Source organism: Schistocerca piceifrons, chromosome 4 (genome assembly GCF_021461385.2).
Source record: "Schistocerca piceifrons isolate TAMUIC-IGC-003096 chromosome 4, iqSchPice1.1, whole genome shotgun sequence".
Taxonomy (NCBI): domain Eukaryota; kingdom Metazoa; phylum Arthropoda; class Insecta; order Orthoptera; family Acrididae; genus Schistocerca; species Schistocerca piceifrons.
The window spans coordinates 569,769,438-569,789,587 of NC_060141.1; the positions used below are offsets into that span (position 1 = coordinate 569,769,438).

General features: G+C 40.6%; 1 protein-coding gene across 5 annotated transcripts in view; it reads right to left on the bottom strand.

The window, feature by feature from the left end:
* Window positions 1-19,742, bottom strand: part of LOC124794689 (protein lingerer) — a 121,131-nt gene extending 101,389 nt beyond the window's left edge. For all 5 annotated transcript variants that reach the window (XM_047258241.1, XM_047258243.1, XM_047258242.1 and 2 more), the window contains exons 1-5: window positions 19,676-19,742; window positions 18,234-18,414; window positions 17,355-17,435; window positions 15,919-16,023; window positions 9,254-9,452 (exon numbers count right to left, since the gene is read on the bottom strand). In XM_047258241.1, coding sequence (XP_047114197.1) covers window positions 9,254-9,452; window positions 15,919-16,023; window positions 17,355-17,435; window positions 18,234-18,368 — 520 coding nt within the window. In that variant the 5' untranslated portion in view covers window positions 18,369-18,414; window positions 19,676-19,742. The remainder of the gene's footprint in view (window positions 1-9,253; window positions 9,453-15,918; window positions 16,024-17,354; window positions 17,436-18,233; window positions 18,415-19,675) is intronic.
* Window positions 19,743-20,150: the final 408 nt, after the last annotated feature.

The window sequence follows — 20,150 nt, forward strand, 5'->3', positions numbered from 1 at the left end:
AAACAAAAGAAAAATTCGGAATAGGTATTAAAATTCATGGAGAAGAAGTAAAAACTTTGAGGTTCGCCGATGACATTGTAATTCTGTCAGAGACAGCAATGGACTTGGAAGAGCAGTTGAACGGAATGGACAGTGTCTTGAAAGGAGGATATAAGATGAACATCAACAAAAGCAAAACGAGGATAATGGAATGCAGTCAAATTAAATCGAGTGATGCTGAGGGGATTAGATTAGGAAATGAGACACTTAAAGCAGTAAAGGAGTTTTGCTATTTAGGGAGTAAAATAACTGATGATGGTCGAAGTAGAGAGGATATAATGTGTAGACTGGCAATGGCAAGGAAATCGTTTCTGAAGAAGAGAAATTTGTTAACATCTAGTATAGATTTAAGTGTCAGGAAGTCGTTTCTGAAAGTATTTGTATGGAGTGTAGCCATGTATGGAAGTGAAACATGGACGATAACCAGTTTGGACAAGAAGAGAATAGAAGCTTTCGAAATGTGGTGCTACAGAAGAATGCTGAAGATAAAGTGGGTAGATCACGTAACTAATGAGGAGGTATTGAATAGGATTGGGGAGAAGTGAAGTTTGTGGCACAACTTGACTAGAAGAAGGGATCGGTTGGTAGGACATGTTTTGAGGCATCAAGGGATCACAAATTTAGCATTGGAGGGCAGCGTGGAGGGTAAAAATCGTAGAGGGAGACCAAGAGATCAATACACTAAGCAGATTCAGAAGGATGTAGGTTGCAGTAGGTACTGGGAGATGAAGAAGCTTGCACAGGATGGAGTAGCATGGAGAGCTGCATCAAACCAGTCTCAGGACTGAAGACCACAACAACAACAACAACATATATATATACTCAATAATACGTAACCCACTTCCAAACCATAACCAAAAAAATTTTTCTACCCCTTTCAACACTACCGCCGCTATAATATCCACCATTTCTGGTTCACAAACAGTTCCTTTCACCTTTTAAACAACCATTTCAACCAGTTCTAATAACTTTCGCTTTATTTCCATTTCCGTTTTCCCCACATCACTGATAATTTTTATCCGCTGCCCACAGGTTTTAACGTCATTATTTCTTCGTCAGACAATTGTTAGCCTCATTTTGATAATCTGCCACTGCAAAACCACTCCTTTTAATATATTACACGCAGTTTTTTCGAAATTTTCCCGAATATCTCCGTCCTTTAACGTGTTTTGGTGGCAACACAACCACCTAACCTTTGTGCACATCGTTGTCTACCATCCCAAGTCCAACATAGCCCAGCTGCAACCAACACCTTCTTGCCTTTTTTCACACCAGATCTGCAGTTACTTTCCAGTCCACATTTATCTCTCCCCATATATTTTTATTTTCATTTTCATTTAAGCCTCATGTCACACTTGCCACCTTCTAATACCATGTCACCCTCACAACACCCCCACAACGACCCCATTAAGTTTTATTTACATTCCCTCCGCAAACATGCCTTCGCCCTAGCCAGATTACGCTCCCATATTCTATTTTCTCAGGCTTGTCTGACACTTGGCATTACCCCCAAAGGCCTCACACTTAAAGTTCCCATCTCTGGCTGCAACCATTCTTTCCATCAGTCCCTATACCAGTTCCAAACTGAACAATCCATTGCCCTCACCCACCTAATCCTTCCCCTACACATCAACTCAGCCAATGAACACACCCGTCAACTCCTATCCAATAAAAGTCCTTAATCTTTCCTCTCCCACATCCACACCGGCTGTTCAGAGCATCCTCCTACAGGCCAACCACAAATCAGAACAGCATGCCACCCTCCACCTCAAAAAACTATCCAATCTCCTGGTTTCCCACCTCCGGAAAGGCAACTCACTCACCCCTCACAACCTTTCCAGCAAACCTGAACCTCCTCTCATTGCACACAAACCCAGTCTCTCCCATCTACTCAATCTCCCACTTCCAGCTCCACTCCCTCCAAAACCTCAAAATTCCAATCAACACAACCTGGAACCACAACACCCTAATTCAGTAGTTAACCTTTCCGCCAAACCTCTCTCCCAATCCGAAACCTCTGTCCTATCCAAAGGCCTCACCTTCAGCCCCACTCCCAGATTCAACCAAACAGCCCTCGTCAAAGATTTACTGTCCTACACTCGTACTCTCTGCTGGAAATATCACTTTGCCATGAAGAAAAATGATCCTAATCCTACTCCTAATGATCCAACTCCCCAAGACACTATCCAAATTGAACCCTGCCTGGAACAGTTCCGTCCTCCATCACAGCGGGACCCACCTCCTCTTCCTCAAAATCACCCTCTCCAAACCTTCCAGGAGTTTCTGACTTCCAGCCTTGCCTCTCAATCCTTCTTAAAAAACCTTAATCCTACTCCCAACATGACCACTGCTGAAGCCCAGGCTATCCATGATCTGAAGGCTGACCGATCCATCGTCATTCTTCCGGCGGACAAGGGTTCCACGACCGTGGTACTTGATCGTCGGGAGTATGTGGCTGAGGGACTGCATCAGCTTTCAGACAACACCACATACAAAGTTTGCCAAGGTAACCCCATTCCCGATGTCCAGGCGGAGCTTCAAGGAATCCTCAGAACCTTAGGCCCCCTGCAAAACCTTTCACCTGACTCCATCAACCTCCTGACCCCACCGACACGCCGCACCCCTACCTTCTTCCTAAAATCCACATACCCAATCATCCCGGCCGTCCCATTGTAGCTGGTTACCAAGCCCCCACAGAACGTATCTCTGCCTACGTAGATCAACACCTTCAACCCATTACATGCAGTCTCCCATCCTTCATCAAAGACACCAACCACTTTCTCGAACGCCTGGAACCTTACCCAATCTGTTACCCCCGGAAACCATCCTTGTAACCATTGATGCCACTTCCTTATACACAAATATCCCGCACGTCCAGGGCCTCGCTGCGATGGAGCACTTCCTTTCACGCCGATCACCTGCCACCCTACCTAAAACATCTTTCCACATCACCTTAGCCAGCTTCATCCTGACCCACAACTTCTTCACTTTTGAAGGCCAGACATACCAACAATTAAAGGGAACAGCCATGGGTACCAGGATGGCCCCCTCGTACGCCAACCTATTCATGAGTCGCTTAGAGGAAGCCTTCTTGGTTACCCAGGCCTGCCAACCCAAAGTTTGGTACAGATTTATTGACGACATTTTCATGATCTGGACTCACAGTGAAGAAGAACTTCAGAATTTCCTCTCCAACCTCAACTCCTTTGGTTCCATCAGATTCACCTGGTCCTACTCCAAATCCCATGCCACTTTCCTTGACGTTGACCTCCACCTGTCCAATGGCCAGCTACACACGTCAGTCCACATCAAACCCACCAACAAGCAACAGTACCTCCATTATGACAGCTGCCACTCATTCCACATCAAACGGTCCCTTCCCTACAGCCTAGGTCTTCGTGGCAAACGAATCTGCTCCAGTCCGGAATCCCTGAACCATTACACCAACAACTTGACAACTACTTTCGCATCTCGCAACTACCCTCCCGACCTGGTACAGAAGCAAATAACCAGAGCCACTTCCTCATCCCCTCGAACCCAGAATCCCCCACAGAAGAGCCACAAAAGTGCCCCACTTGTGACAGGATACTTTCCGGTACTGGATCAGACTCTGAATGTGGCTCTCCAGCAGGGATACGACTTCCTCAAATCCTGCCCTGAAATGAGATCCATCCTTCATGAAATCCTCCCCACTCCACCAAGAGTGTCTTTCCGCCGTCCACCTAAAATTCGTAACCTGTTAGTTCATCCCTATGAAATCCCCAAACCACATTCCCTACCCTCTGGCTCCTATCCGTGTAACCGCCCCCGGTGTAAAACCTGTCCCATGCACCCTCCCACCACCACCTACTCCAGTCCTGTAACCCGGAAGGTGTACACGATCAAAGGCAGAGCCACATGTGAAAGCACCCACGTGATTTACCAACTGACCTGCCTACACTGTGATGCATTCTATGTGGGAATGACCAGCAACAAACTGTCCATTCGCATGAATGGACACAGGCCGACAGTGTTTGTTGGTAATGAGGATCACCCTGTGGCTAAACATGCCTTGGTGCACGGCCAGCACATCTTGGCACAGTGTTACACCGTCCGGGTTATTTGGATACTTCCCACCAATACCAACCTATCCGAACTCCGGAGATGGGAACTTGCTCTTCAATATATCCTCTCTTCCCGTTACCCACCAGGCCTCAATCTCCGCTAATTTCAAGTTGCCGCCACTCATACCTCACCTGTCATTCAACATCATCTTTGCCTCTTCACTTCCGCTTCGACTGACATCTCTGCCCAAACTCTTTGTCTCTAAATATGTCTGCTTGTGTCTGTATATGTGTGGATGGATGTGTGTGTGTGTGTGTGTGCGCGCGCGCGCGAGTGTATACCTGTCCTTTCCCCCCCTAAGTTAAGTCTTTCCGCTCCCGGGATTGGAATGACTCCTTACCCTCTCCCTTAAAACCCACATCCTTTCGTCTTTCCCTCTCCTTCCCTCTTTCCTGATGAGGCAACAGTTTGTTGCGAAAGCTTGAATTTTGTGTGTGTGTTTGTGTTTGTTTGTGTGTGTATCAACCTGCCAGCGCTTTCGTTCGGTAAGTCACAACATCTTTGTTTTTAGATATATTTTTCCCACGTGGAATGTTTCCCTCTATTGTACTAAATAACTTAGAATGGACAGTAAGAACAAGAATGCACTAGCTGTGAAAGAAGAGGAGACTGAGCAAGTGGAGAGCCTTTGTAGTCTGGGAAGTACTGTTTCCAAAAATGGAGGAGCGACAGAAGATGTTGAAACAAGGATAAAAAAGGCAAAAGGGGCTTTGCCCAGCTGCGACCAGTTTGGACATTTCGTGAAATACTGTTGAAGGTAAAGCCTACAATCTTTGACTCAAATGTAAAATCTGTTAGCTCTTTTACAGGTGTGAGACGTGGAAGGTGACAGCACAAATTAAAACACGAGTAGGGCTACAAACCTCCAACAATAAATGTTTGAGGACTATACTGAGAGTATGCTGCCCAAATGATATCTCAAACCAAGAATTAATGCAAGACACCCAACAACGGAAAGCCGACATAACCATGAAAGAAGGGAAATGGAGATGGATTGGACACATTCTGAGAAGAGGTCTGCAACATATTCCAAAGCAGGCTTTAGAATGGAATCCACAAGGAGCAAGGAGGAGAGGCAGACCGAGGTCGACCTGGCGCAGGACTGTTGAAGCTGAGGTGGCAGCCATTGGCCAGTCCTGAAGTAACATCAAGAAGACGGCAACGAACAGGGTCAGATAGAGAGCTCTAATACAGGGTGTTTCAAAAATGACCGGTATATTTGAAACGGCAATAAAAACTAAACGAGCAGCGATAGAAATACACCGTTTGTTGCAATATGCTTGGGACAACAGTACATTTTCAGGCGGACAAACTTTCGAAATTACAGTAGTTACAATTTTCAACAACAGATGGCGCTGCAAGTGATGTGAACGATATAGAAGACAACGCAGTCTGTGGGTGCGCCATTCTGTGCGTCGTCTTTCTGCTGTAAGCGTGTGCTGTTCACAACGTGCAAGTGTGCTGTAGACAACATGGTTTATTCCTTAGAACAGAGGATTTTTCTGGTGTTGGAATTCCACCGCCTAGAACACAGTGTTGTTGCAACAAGACGAAGTTTTCAACGGAGGTTTAATGTAACCAAAGGACCGAAAAGCGATACAATAAAGGATCTGTTTGAAAAATTTCAACGGACTGGGAACGTGACGGATGAACGTGCTAGAAAGGTAGGGCGACCGCGTACGGCAACCACAGAGGGCAACGCGCAGCTAGTGCAGCAGGTGATCCAACAGCGGCCTCGGGTTTCCGTTCGCCGTGTTGCAGCTGCGGTCCAAATGACGCCAACGTCCACGTATCGTATCATGCACCAGAGTTTACACCTCTATCCATACAAAATTCAAACGCGGCAACCCCTCAGCGCCGCTACCATTGCTGCACGAGAGACATTCGCTAACGATATAGTGCACAGGATTGATGACGGCGATATGCATGTGGGCAGCATTTGGTTTACTGACGAAGCTTATTTTTACCTGGACGGCTTCGTCAATAAACAGAACTGGCGCATATGGGGAACCGAAAAGCCCCATGTTGCAGTCCCATCGTCCCTGCATCCTCAAAAAGTACTGGTCTGGGCCGCCATTTCTTCCAAAGGAATCATTGGCCCATTTTTCAGATCCGAAACGATTACTGCATCACGCTATCTGGACATTCTTCGTGAATTTGTGGCGGCACAAACTGCCTTAGACGACACTGCGAACACCTCGTGGTTTATGCAAGATGGTGCCCGGCCACATCGCACGGCCGACGTCTTTAATTTCCTGAATGAATATTTCGATGATCGTGTGATTGCTTTGGGCTATCCGAAACATACAGGAGGCGGCGTGGATTGGCCTCCCTATTCGCCAGACATGAACCCCTGTGACTTCTTTCTGTGGGGACACTTGAAAGACCAGGTGTACCGCCAGAATCCAGAAACAATTGAACAGCTGAAGCAGTACATCTCATCTGCATGTGAAGCCATTCCGCCAGACACGTTGTCAAAGGTTTCGGGTAATGTCATTCAGAGACTACGCCATATTATTGCTACACATGGTGGATATGTGGAAAATATCGTACTATAGAGTTTCCCAGACTGCAGCGCCATCTGTTGTTGAAAATTGTAACTACTGTAATTTCGAAAGTTTGTCTGCCTGAAAATGTACTGTTGTCCCAAGCATGTTGCAACAAACGGTGTATTTCTATCGCTGCTCGTTTAGTTTTTATTGCCGTTTCAAATATACCGGTCATTTTTGAAACACCCTGTATGTGTCCTATGCTCCACATCGGAGTAAAAGCAATTAAGTCAAGTAAGTCATGGTGTTCGAATATGTGTTGTTCTGCATATCTTGCACTGTAGTTGTCTTTTTGAGGTTATCAGGTATAGTGCCGGTGCCATATCAGTTACGTTGTGTTTTATTTGCTGAAGAAGGCTTTGGCTGAAAACTATGTGAAACAATCTTTTCGTTGTGCTTGTCTGCAACTCAACTGGTCGTCTTTACAGAGAGCAGCAATCTATCTTTCTCCTAATATTGCTGATATTCCAACCCGAAGTTTCCACTGTTTGAAATTGAAGTTATTGGTAAATACGAAGGAAACAGTGAGCTGCCCAATGTGAACGGTATAGACTACATGAATGACAATAAAAAGATTGTGTAGTCAGATGAGGATGGTGAAAGAGCTTAATGTTTATAACATTTAAATAAATGAACTCCACAGTACACGACGACTCCCAATGGTGAAAGAATTCTTATGGCAATCATTTTTCCATGACTGTATCACATTCACTGAATAGCAAAGGAAGGAACATCAAGCTCTCTGTGTATGACTACATGGTCTAATTTTATTTTACGTCAACTTACTACACATGACATGTTAGGATCTGCATGTTTGGGGTTCAGCAGGAAGCTAATTTTTGTAGTCTCCACAGTGAACAGGAACTTCTTGAATCAATTACTCTACATAAATTTCCAGGTGAGTAACACCAGAAAATATTTACATTGTCAAGTTTGAAGTTTCCCCGTAAAATCTGATAAAACGTTTCTATTGTCAGCAAAGAGAATTGTTTCTGATTCTTGAATGCGTGATGGCAGATCATTTTATATAACAAGAAAATGAGTGGACATGATCGATCCCTTCAGTATTTTTAACAGAAGTCAAGGAAAGAGTGATAATTTTGAGCTGCAAAAACACAACAATAGAAAATAATTTGAACAAATTAATTTTGCTTTCATCATTTCAGAGCTCACTCATCACTGTGTTGAGCCATTAGACATCATATGGTTGACATGTTTTTAATTTCACTGATAGTCATTCTTGAGAAGGTAATGGGCTATACCCATATTAGAATACTGAGTTGTCATATCAATGTGTGAACAACAATTGTTGCCCATGGTGTAACCACTGCGATTTGTATTTCTCAGGTTCTTTACTTCTCTGCAAAGCTACTTTTGTCTTAAGAAACAAGCAGCAGGGATGAGAACAAAATTGATAAGGCTATTATAAACCTACGTAGAGACTCAGCACTGCATATTAACAGAAAACAAGCACAGATTAAGTACAATATCTTAAAGCTGTTTTTACTACAATTATACTGTCTGCTTAGCTAACAACGAACCAACATCACCTGCTTCTGCAAGTAACTAATAATACCTTTGTTATTCTAATCAAAGATCAGTGTATATATGTTCTTAGTTCAGTTCAAAGACAAATTAAGCATGTGGTCCAATGGTACAACACACTGGCATTGTAAAAAATCATGTTCTTGGGGTAATTCATACCAAATCTGTTTTTCAAGTTCCTGCACTGAACTACCCACATGTTGGCACTGCAAAAATCATGTTCTTACGGTAATGCATAGCAAATTTGTTTTTCAAAGTCCCACATGGAACTACCTGGAAATAACTCAGTCATCCTTCACTGTGTATGACATAGCAGCAAATAACTATTCCCAAAAGTGTAAAGTTTTAGTGGCACGAAGAATATTCAGTACACCTAAAAACTGAATTATGTACCAATTTGACAATTCTACAACATTTTCCAAAGCCTGTAGAAATGAATTATACTTTTGTATTGGAAACTTTAAAAACAGTTTCCCCTTTCTGCATGACAGCTGTTGTATTAATTAAATAGTAAGAACACTGTCCAACAAGGTGGTGACGCCTGTCCAAAGTAGAGATACAAACCATTCAGCTAGATGAATAATTTTCGATGCAAACTGAGCAACTATCAAGTGATGAGCTTGAAAAAGAAACATTTTACTAAGGACTCTTGTCATGCAGAATGATAAAGTAATTCATTTTTTCTGTCCCGCTGAAGAATCTGGACAGATCATAATTTATGGCAATTTTATTTCTTGAACAGCATACCCAACTGTGTGGGCTAATTTTGAATCAGATAACAGAAAAATACACAATTCCATATACCCATACACCCCACATATCTAAATTTAACCAATACGTTCAATATAATTGCAAAGCCACTTCACACAATATGCAAAATTGAGAACTAATAACACAAGTTTCCTGTTGTGTACAAATAAACTTTTTAGTATCCACAAGAAATGGTTGACTGAAATATCTTTCAGCGTCAGGTAACAGTATCCATAGATAGGTCTTAAAACTTTTTATAAACTCACATCTTCTGGCATCATTTCGTCCACCCCTCATACGTGGAGGCCCGCCACCCCGTATGCGGGAACGGTCCCTTTCCTGAACAGCTCCGCCTTCTCGGTCCCATTCCTCTTGTTCTGTGTCCCTATTATTCACAGTTGCTTCTGTCTTTGCAGCACTGGGTTGTCGATTCTTTTTCTTTTTACTTGTAGTTTCCCAACCAGTCTGCAATCAGAAGAAAAATATAAAAACTTTACTTTAAAAAACCAGACTGAAAACAAAACATTAAGGCTTCTGTTACCGCTTACATGTTTTCAAAAATACTTCAGTACATTAGAGAGCCTGCACGTTTCAGTAACTGATTGATCACGATTACAGTTCAACATCCCATCGACAACATCAAATGGACCAGAAACTCAAATTGGGGAATGAAACTGGCTGTGCCCTTACAAGGAAACAGTTCTGGCCATTGCCTTAAGTGTATAGTAAAATCAAGAAATACCTAAATGTGGACTGACAGACAAAGAATCTGAGCTGGCATGACTGAGTAAGAGGCCAATGTCTTATCGCTGTCATCTATCTCTGAATTTCTGTTCACATCATTAACAAATTTCTGTACACATCATTAACATCAGCTCAATCACACTCCTGAGGAACTATTAAAATTAAGTTTGTTCTATGACTCCTTATAATACACCAGTGGCTTTTTAGGCCAATTGCATAAAAGGGCAAATCTTTAAATGGAATATTTACTACTACCATTATTACCAATCAAATACAAAGAAAATTATTAAAAATTATAGCTACATATAGATACCAGTAAATCATCATCCCTGACATTTAATCAATATTTCCACAGTGTGATACCAGGGTGTATACGTGGATAAGTCCCCCCCATGAACCTTGCCGTTGGTGGGGAGGCTTGCGTGCCTCAGTGATACAGATAGCTGTACCGTAGGTGCAGCCACAACGGAGGGGTATCTGTTGAGAAGCCAGACAAACGTGTGGTTCCTGAAGAGGGGCAGCAGCCTTTTCAGTAGTTGCAGGGGCAACAGTCTGGATGATTGACTGATTAGGCCTTGTAACACTAACCAAAATGGCCTTGCTGTTCTGGTACTGCGAACGGCTGAAAGCAAGGGGAAACTACAGCCGCAATTTTTCCCGAGGACATGCAGCTTTCCTGTATGATTAAATGATGATGGTGTCCTTTTGGGTAAAATATTCCGGAGGTAAAATAGTCACTCATTCGGATCTCCGGGCGGGGAGTACTCAAGAGGACGTCGTTATCAGGAGAAAGAAAACTGGCGTTCTACAGATCAGAGCGTGGAATGTCAGATCCCTTAATCGGGCAGGTAGGTTAGAAAATTTAAAAAGGGAAATGGATAGGTTAAAGTTGGATATAATGGGAATTAGTGAAGTTCAGTGGCAGGAGGAACAAGACTTTTGGTCAGGTGAATACAGGGTTATAAATACAAAATCAAATAGGGGTAATGCAGGAGTAGGTTTAATAATGAATAAAAAAATAGGAGTGTGGGTAAGCTACTACAAACAGCATAGTGAACGCATTATTGTGGCCAAGATAGACACGAAGCCCATGCCTACCACAGCAGTACAAGTTTATATGCCAACTAGCTCTGCAGATGATGAAGAAATTGATGAAATGTATGATGAGATAAAAGAAATTATTCTGGTAGTGAAGGGAGATGAAAATTTAACGGTCATGGCTGACTGGAATTCGAGAGTAGGAAAAGGGAGAGAAGGAAACGTAGTAGGTGAATATGGCTTGGGGCTAAGAAATGAAAGAGGAAGCCGCCTGGTAGAATTTTGGGCAGAGCATAACTTAATCATAGCTAACACTTGGTTTAAGAATCATGAAAGAAGGTTGTATACATAGAAGAACCCTGGATTTACTAGTAGGTATCAGATAGATTATATAATGGCAAGACAGAAATTTAGGAACCAGGTTTTAAATTGTACGACATTTCCAGGGGCAGATGTGGACTCTGACCACAATCTATTGGTTATGAACTGTATATTAAAACTGAAGAAACTGCAAGAAGGTGGGAATTTAAGGAGATGGGACCTGGATAAACTGAAAGAACCAGAGGTTGTACAGAGTTTCAGGGAGAGCATAAGGGAACAACTGACAGGAATGGGGGAAAGAAATACAGTAGAAGAAGAATGGGTAGCTTTGAGGGATGAAATAGTGAAGGCAGCAGAGGATCAAATAGGTAAAAAGACAAGGGCTAGTAGAAATCCTTGGGTAACAGAAGGAATATTAAATTTAATTGATGAAAGGAGAAAATATAAAAATGCAGTAAATGAAGCAGGCAAAAAGGAATACAAACGTCTCAAAAATGAGATCGACAGAAAGTGCAAAATGGCTAAGCAGGGATGGCTAGATGGCAAATGTAAGGATGTAGAGGCTTATCTCACTAGGGGTAAGATAGACACTGCCTACAGGAAAATTAATGAGACCTTTGGAGAAAGGAGAACCACATGCATGAATATCAAGAGCTTTGATGGAAACACAGTTCTAAGCAAAGAAGGGAAAGCAGAAAGGTGGAAGGAGTATATAGAGGGTCTATACAAGGGTGATGTACTTGAGGACAATATTATGGAAACAGAAGAGGATGTAGATGAAGATGAAATGGGAGATATGATATTGCGTGAAGAGTTTGACAGAGCACTGAAAGACCTGAGTCGAAACAAGGCCCACGGAGTAGACAACATTCCATTAGAACCACTGACAGCCTTGAGAGAGCCAGTCCTAACAAAGCTCTACCATCTGGTGAGCAAGATGTATGAGACAGGCAAAATACCCACAGACTTCAAGAAGAATATAATAATCCCAATCCCAAAGAAAGCAGGCGTTGACAGATGTGAAAATTACCGAACTATCAGTTTAATAAGTCACAGCTGCAAAATACTAACACAAATTCTTTACAGACGAATGGAAAAACTGATAGAAGCTGACCTCGGGGAAGATCAGTTTGGATTCCATAGAAATGTCGGAACACGTGAGGCAATACTGACCCTACGACTTATCTTAGAAGAAAGATTAAGGAAAGGCAAAACTACATTTCTAGCGTTTGTAGACTTAGAGAAAGCTTTTGACAATGTTGATTGGAATACTCTCTTTCAAATTCTGAAGGTGGCAGGGGTAAAATACAGAGAGCGAAAGACTATTTACAATTTGTACAGAAACCAGATGGCAGTTATAAGAGTCGAGGGACACGAAAGGGAAGCAGTGGTTGGGAAGGGAGTGAGACAGGGTTGTAGCCTCTCCCCGATGTTATTCAATCTGTATATTGAGCAAGCAATAAAGGAAACAAAAGAAAAGTTCGGAGTAGGTATTAAAATCCATGGAGAAGAAATAAAAACTTTGAGGTTCGCTGATGACATTGTAATTCTGTCGGAGACAGCAATGGACTTGGAAGATCAGTTGAACGGAATGCACAGTGTCTTGAAAGGAGGGTATAAGATGAACATCAACAAAAGCAAAACGAGGATAATGGAATGTAGTCTAATTAAGTCAGGTGATGCTGAGGGAATTAGATTAGGAAATGATACACTTAAAGTAGTAAAGGAGTTTTGCTATTTGGGGAGCAAAATAACTGATGATGGTCGAAGTAGAGAGGATATAAAATGTAGACTGGCAATGGCAAGGAAAGCGTTTCTGAAGAAGAAAAATTTGTTAACATCGGTATAGATTTAAATGTCAGGAAGTCGTTTCTGAAAGTATTCGTTTGGAGTGTAGCCATTTATGGAAGTGAAACATGGATGATAAACAGTTTGGACAAGAAGAGAATAGACGCTTTCGAAATGTGGTGCTACAGAAGAATGCTGAAGATTAGATGGGTAGATCACATAACTAATGAGGAGGTATTGAATAGAATTGGGGAGAAGAGGAGCTTGTGGCACCACTTGACTAGATGAAGGGATCGGTTGGTAGGACATGTTCTGAGACATCGAGGGATCACCAATTTAGTATTGGAGGGCAGCGTGGAGGGTAAAAATCATAGAGGGAGACCGAGAGATGAATACACTAAGCAGATTCAGAAGGATGTAGGCTGCAGTAGGTACTGGGAGATGAAGAAGCTTGCACAGGATAGAGTAGCATGGAGAGCTGCATCAAACCAGTCTCAGGACTGAAGACAACAACAACAACAACAACATGGAGAAGGAAAAAATTCAACAAATTTTTCCCGGATGTCCTGGTTAAGAACACACTCTCTCCTGGGTGAAAATACATTTTTTCCAAGTTCAGTGACCAAATATTTTCTCTAGGAACCATAAAACTTATCAACCCTCTGAATGGTTAAGCTTTTTTATACACTGGCGTAGAACTTCCCGGCACTTAGTTTCCAAAGCATTGAAATCGAGATTGCGATGCTCTTTGGTAAGCCAATCATAGCTGATGTCAGGTGATCTCACCAGCCGATGATAGCAGATATTCAGGGCATAGGACACATGACTGTAGTCAACCAATAGCAATCAACGTCACTGTTCAGTAGCGCAAACATATAAATACGAAAGTTAATGGTTTAAATTAATACACATACTGTAGCTACAAGATAAGCTAAGCTTTCACACACAATATTGGTCTATTTTTGCACCTTAATAATATCACTCAAATGTGCCAGTAAAACTTTAAATAATACATAAACGTCCGGGCATTGAAATTCTTCTAAGTGGTTGGCCCTCAGAGAGTTAGGCTTTAAATTAGATCGAATGCTCTGTGATTGAAGACGTTCAAAGCACATTCACACACATAACAATTCATCTTGCGTAAAATGAAATTAACTTCGAAAGTAATGCTTTTCAACCACCATTTGCAGTATTTTCCTGCGACCTGTTAGAATTCACTTCAGCAGTTGTCAGAGAGCGCCACAAAAAGGCGTTACTGAGCGTGCGCAGCTACGATGATGTAGGAAGCCTACATGTTCGTACCTCTATAGCATTAAGAGACATTATGTTGTACACGAGACAGAACATCAGAGGATACTCCAAGAGCATCAGAATTTCGTAAACCAGATTAAAATGCATAATCCAGCTGAAAGTGCACATTCATATGTCCAGATTCACAAATAATTAAGCCCCAACCTGATTTTAAGCTATTCATTGTGGTCCTTGTGCTGAAAATTTTCTTGGAGTACCAGTACTGTATTATCCCTTTTTTTGTTCTTTATTATGGCATAATGCCATAGGTGCCAGGAGATAGAAACGGGCACTTGTAATTCAGCAAACAGTTGACACTAGCCACTACTGTGGAATGAAACACTTCATTTCAAATAAATTGACCGCCTCTGTGAAAAAGATTAATACAAGCGAAATTTTTACAGCTAGTAAGCTTGCTAGCTCTCGGCCACAGAAATCTGTTTTGTTTTCATTTGACAGAAATCTGTTTTGTTTTCATTTGACATGAGAGTTGTAACAAAGAGGAAACAGCAAAATCACTAAACAAACTCTGGTCTCGTGGAAACTAACGCCCTTCCCACAGCAGTTCCGACTGCTCTCCGCATGCGCAGATCTGGCAGCTAGGGCTCGCCAGAAGAATTTTTCCGGCTAGTGTCTGGCTGCTTGTTGCATCTGACACACCTAACAGCCGTACTTCCAGCAGCCATAAGAAGGAGCAGGTACTGCTCATATGGGACTCAACTGTGCATGCGCACGAGCCCGCTGGCAACTGCTCAAACGAATCTAATGAAACTGCTGTGACGTCTCGGTCATCCAAAGCAGTTTGTTGTTGTAAAGTATTGCATAGTCTTCGTTCTAAAGCCTTTGACACTTTTGGCAGAACACCTGTGTGTGCACTGTTTTTTGTTGTTGGAAATGGTGCATTTCCTTTGCAGCTTAAGTTTACTTTGGTTTTCTTTCCCTCTTTTATATTTTATTGCTGCAGTATTATTTTGCAATAGCACGCTAAAGTAGAATTCTTTGTTATACTATCAGTTCTTACCAATCAAAACTACAAAAATTTATCCAAAAACTAAAACAATGAAAAATTCCCAGGTTTTGCCCAGTTTTCTCCTGGATCAAAAAATTCCCGAGTTTTTCCCAGGGTGTATACACCCTGGATATGAAGTGATGTGGCCCACTATATTTTTCCAAAAAAAGAATCATATATATTTGACATGATTTAGGGAAACTACAGAAAACTTGGCAGACCAGATGGATATTTCAAATGCTATCCTCTCAAATGTGAGTTGGTGTGTTTCACTGTGGTGCCAACTCACTAGGTAAGAGATGAACAGCTATGTCACACCACTGGCACTGGTGCCCCTAAAGAGTACTGAGGTGCACTGAGATGAGCAATATAAATGTTCTGCAAACGTAAAAATGAATCAAAAGTAATTGCTTTTTTTTTTCATATTATGAACCGTTTTAAATTGCTTGTAGACTGCCAAAAGTGTATTGAGAGCATTTGAAGGTTTGTTGCATACTAATAAACACAAAAACATAAAAAATCATCTCATAATGATAGTAAATATTTGTAAAAATTCAGTTTAGTTAAAGAAACGTAAATGATTTCCAGGTGTTCACCAAATAATGACAAGTATTTTTTCATAATTCTACTTGAGAACCTAGACAGATTTTATGTAAATTCTGAAAGTGGTTACTCTCAATGCTTGCTTCTCCTTGCATTAATATTTGTTTTTAATAATTAAATAATGTCATGCTGTTTTACCGGTATGCCTTCCAACAGCATGTTAACTGCTTTATTAGGATCATTATCACAATCATGAAGGGCAGTGACAACTTCATCCTCACTTTTTCTTGTGGCATCCATTACCTGTAACAAAATTTGAAAAACGGCAATCTTTGCTTAAAATGATAACTCACAACAGTGTCATACTAAGACTCACTTAACTAAAGATATACGAATAAAACTATATGTTTCTTACAGCATCATTTCAATTATGTAAAGGTAGTACCAGAAAAACAATCTTACTGCCTCACCAATAAAAGTTCAGTGCATGTACCATGAATGCTACAGATCTCTACTAGTCATAATGCAATTATTTTATTTGCATAGTTCATGTCAATGCAAAACAGCAGGCCAATTTTTAGCATTGAAAAATTCAATAAAAAAAATAATATTTAGCAGCAAAGTAATGAAACCATTACTATGTGAGCAGAAGACATTAACTCAAGCATTTTCCTTGTAGAAGAAATTTAGCCAGAAAACAAACATCTCATCAAGCAGAAATACTTAACAAAATACCCACTTTTTTATATTCCTCTATGTTGTTCCCTAATGTCAGAGCTACGTGGGTCACGTGACAAAGGAGTCACATGTTGTGGCGAAACACTGTCCACAGACTGCAGTTTGTGGTGTTTTACAAGATGCTAACAAGATAATCTTACAGGCAAGAAGGTATTGTAAATGCGCCATTATAACAGAGTATGCAAGTTGTTCAATGGTTACGACACAAAGCATTGAGAAAAGTGAAGATAATTAAGAGACAAATAAGATCTACAAATTTGTAGTGTACTGTCACATATAATGCAGCAACATAACCATAATCTGCAGTAATACAAGTAGTCCTAATCACAACCACCTTCTCCAACATTTCAACTTTGAAGTGCCTACACAATATTACTGTTTCATAAGTATTAAATGGGTAGATGGTGTAGGGAGGGAGAGTTTCTTTAATACACAAGCTTAAGTTACAATCACACAAAAAATATGAATATGTAAATGACTCTTCCACATCATTACAATTCAATGTGCAAATGATCCATGGAGCATAAAACCAATCGACCTAGCTCACATTCTGACGCCAAACTACGACTTTATTATAAACATAGGAATGGTCCACCCCACAATATGAGCACCTGAATACCTTAAACACGCACGCACCACACACACACACACACACACACACACACACACACACACACACACACACACGAAGTGCACCCAGAGAAAAAAAGTGCATGCATTCAGCAAAGCAATATCATTTCTTTTAAAAATTTCTGTGAAATTCTCCTGACATGTCAGTAACAGGGTAGGCAGGAAACAAAATCTACACTTAATGATATTAATATCCCTGACCAAACAATTATTCACTATCAAATATGGGTTATATGGTTTGATTTTTAAGGCAATGAGAACAGTACCTGTTTTATTTTGTCTTTTAAATCTGGATCTTCTGGCTTTGTTTCAATTATCTGGGCTATACGCATCTGCTCGGCTGTAGGCTGCAAACATGAAGGTCAAAGTTTTATTACCTCCCGAAAAAAATATATAAATACAAGCTTATTTAAAAATAAGAATAAGCAATGCATAATACAGTAACTACTCACTAAAAATCTGAAATTATATAACAGAATACTCCAAACCATTTCCTGACATTAGAAAGGTGCACTCCGCACACAGCAACCCACTGTCAAACTTACTTTTCACAACCGATATTCTTCATGCTTTGGACTTTGGTACTTTAAGCCCAATTTACTGAGGAAACAATCTAAACCTCAAAGTTATACACTTATACAGTAGGATGCAATCTATTGTAAGCAAAAGTATTTATTCTCAACCTGCTCCTGAATAGAATTACTGGCAATACAATCATAACTACGGGGCACTGCAACCCCCAATGTAAATTTGAGTACATTTGTGAATCTACCAACTATTTTCATCACAATAGTGATACAAGGATACTGCAATTTTATAAACAATTCTGTGTGGAAAAGAATTGTAAAACATTTTCTCATATCTAAGCCTATAATATGCTACTTCCACACACAATCTTACTGGTTAGGACACACACAGTTATAAAATGGATAGTAATTCAAATTGGCAGCAAAGTAAAATACCTATGTACCAGATTCCTTTATTGGGACAGTGTCAAACAAATATTCATTACAACAGTCTAAGAAAACAAAAATATCTTTATCCAGCATTTTGTGTGTAAGCCATTTAAAGACTGAATGTTATGACAAACTGATAACACAGCATCATATAATCTACACTTTAACCAACAGAAAATGAAGTCTTACCTGTGTTTTAGGGTGATGGTCCAGTGACTTTGGTGATTCTGATTTTGTGTCTGTTTTTTGTGATTTGCCTGTTGCAGAACTTTCCTGTTTTGCACCTTTTCCACCACGTGAGGTGGTGCGGTTTACTGTACTCATCTTTACAATGTCTATGTACAATCACTATTTACAAGTTGTTCTGCAACTGAAATGAAGTTATACAAATATATAACTTTCACACAAAGGATTACATATGAAATCACACACACTTCTCAGAATTTCTTCATCTTGTTCTCTGAAACCCACCAAACTACACAAATACTTCACCAAAATGTGTTACAGCCTTTGTGCACAATGGCAATCAATAAAGTAGGTTCAAATACGTTAATCTGGATAAATTCTGAAAATTATACCTTCAGTCTTTAAAATGGAATTTATAGTTTTCAAAAGCTTTTCTAGATGCTCGATCACGCCCAATACCATCGAACAATTATTAATTATGTAACACGCCACAGAGATACACGTTTATCACACTCATATTCGTATAAAGTGGGAATTCTATTGAAATACACCGCACAGCTGATAAAAATATCAGTAAACTGCATCTCTCCACTTGATCGAATACCATGCAATTCTGGAAGTCCAGAAGCTTTTCGCACACACGCATCATCCTGGCAATTTTTAATAGCACAATCATAAAATCCAGGGATCATTAGTGCTCACATAACACTTAAAACTAAAACTCCGCGAAACGGATAATCCAACATCTATTACTTACAAGGTGAAATAACAAACTTGCTTTACTCCACAATTTAGAAAACAGACAACTGTCCAGGAAGTATACACAACAAACTGAAAGCAGAAGCGCGCACACACCCTACAAGGCCGCGTTTTCTCAAAAAATTCACAAGTTACTTAAAATAAAAACACAAAGGAAGTCGATCAGATTAGGTTAAGTACTCCGTCGATGACACCATGACAGTGCTCGAGACATTTTCTTTTATAAATAAGTACAACCAATCACTGCGTGGGAAACAACTCTTGGCTCTTTACAACACCAACTTAGTACATAAACAAAAATTTGTGGATAAAAACTAATATTATTGTTAACACGAGTAGCACGTTAAAGACAGCTCTACTGTTGAAGATGTGTTGATTGGTGGAACTTAATTAAAGCTCCCAGAAACGTAATTTTCACAGTAGCTACATTTCACACAAAGAAATTTATTTTCATAAAGCCGGGTTAATTTCAGCCATGTGGGGAGGACGCCATTTCAAAGCCTTGTTAGGCTTACTATTGACAACCTTCCGAAATAGAGAAAAGTTCTTTCGGGAACGGCTCATTTCCGGTGGATTAGTTGTTTGTCGTGACCGACTAACAAATCCCAAGAACGCGTACGTAGCACAAACGACTTACTTTTCGGTCAGTATCACCGTAAACGGAAAAAAATAAGCAATTCTCGTACCTGCAAAATGCGCTCAAAACGCAATCAAGTCACGTGACATACACTTCTCGGAAGACGTACTCCATAGATATGACTAGATATTCAGTAGGGCCTTCGCATTGTCTGGCGCTTTATTTTCTCTGGAACGAAGTTAGCGCTGCTAGTGAAGGTAGTGAGAAACATTAAATACGTAGGTAATTTGAAATACTGTTGACGAAGCACATTAGATGTTAATCCACTGAAACGCTTTTTGAGTAATTGCTTCGGCCAAATAAACCAAATTTAAAGAACACCACTGTCAAATGCTATTTTATTACCCGGTTTCAACGAAATGGCATGAACTATGAAAATTTATCATCGAAGAAACTATTTACATCACAATTAAAAAAAAACACGTCTGAAAACTCTTGAGAACAGAGACCCATTCTGTTAATTGCCATATTACCTGTAATTAGAAGCGTATGTTTAGCGTGTCTGCAAAGAAGCCGCTATGTAA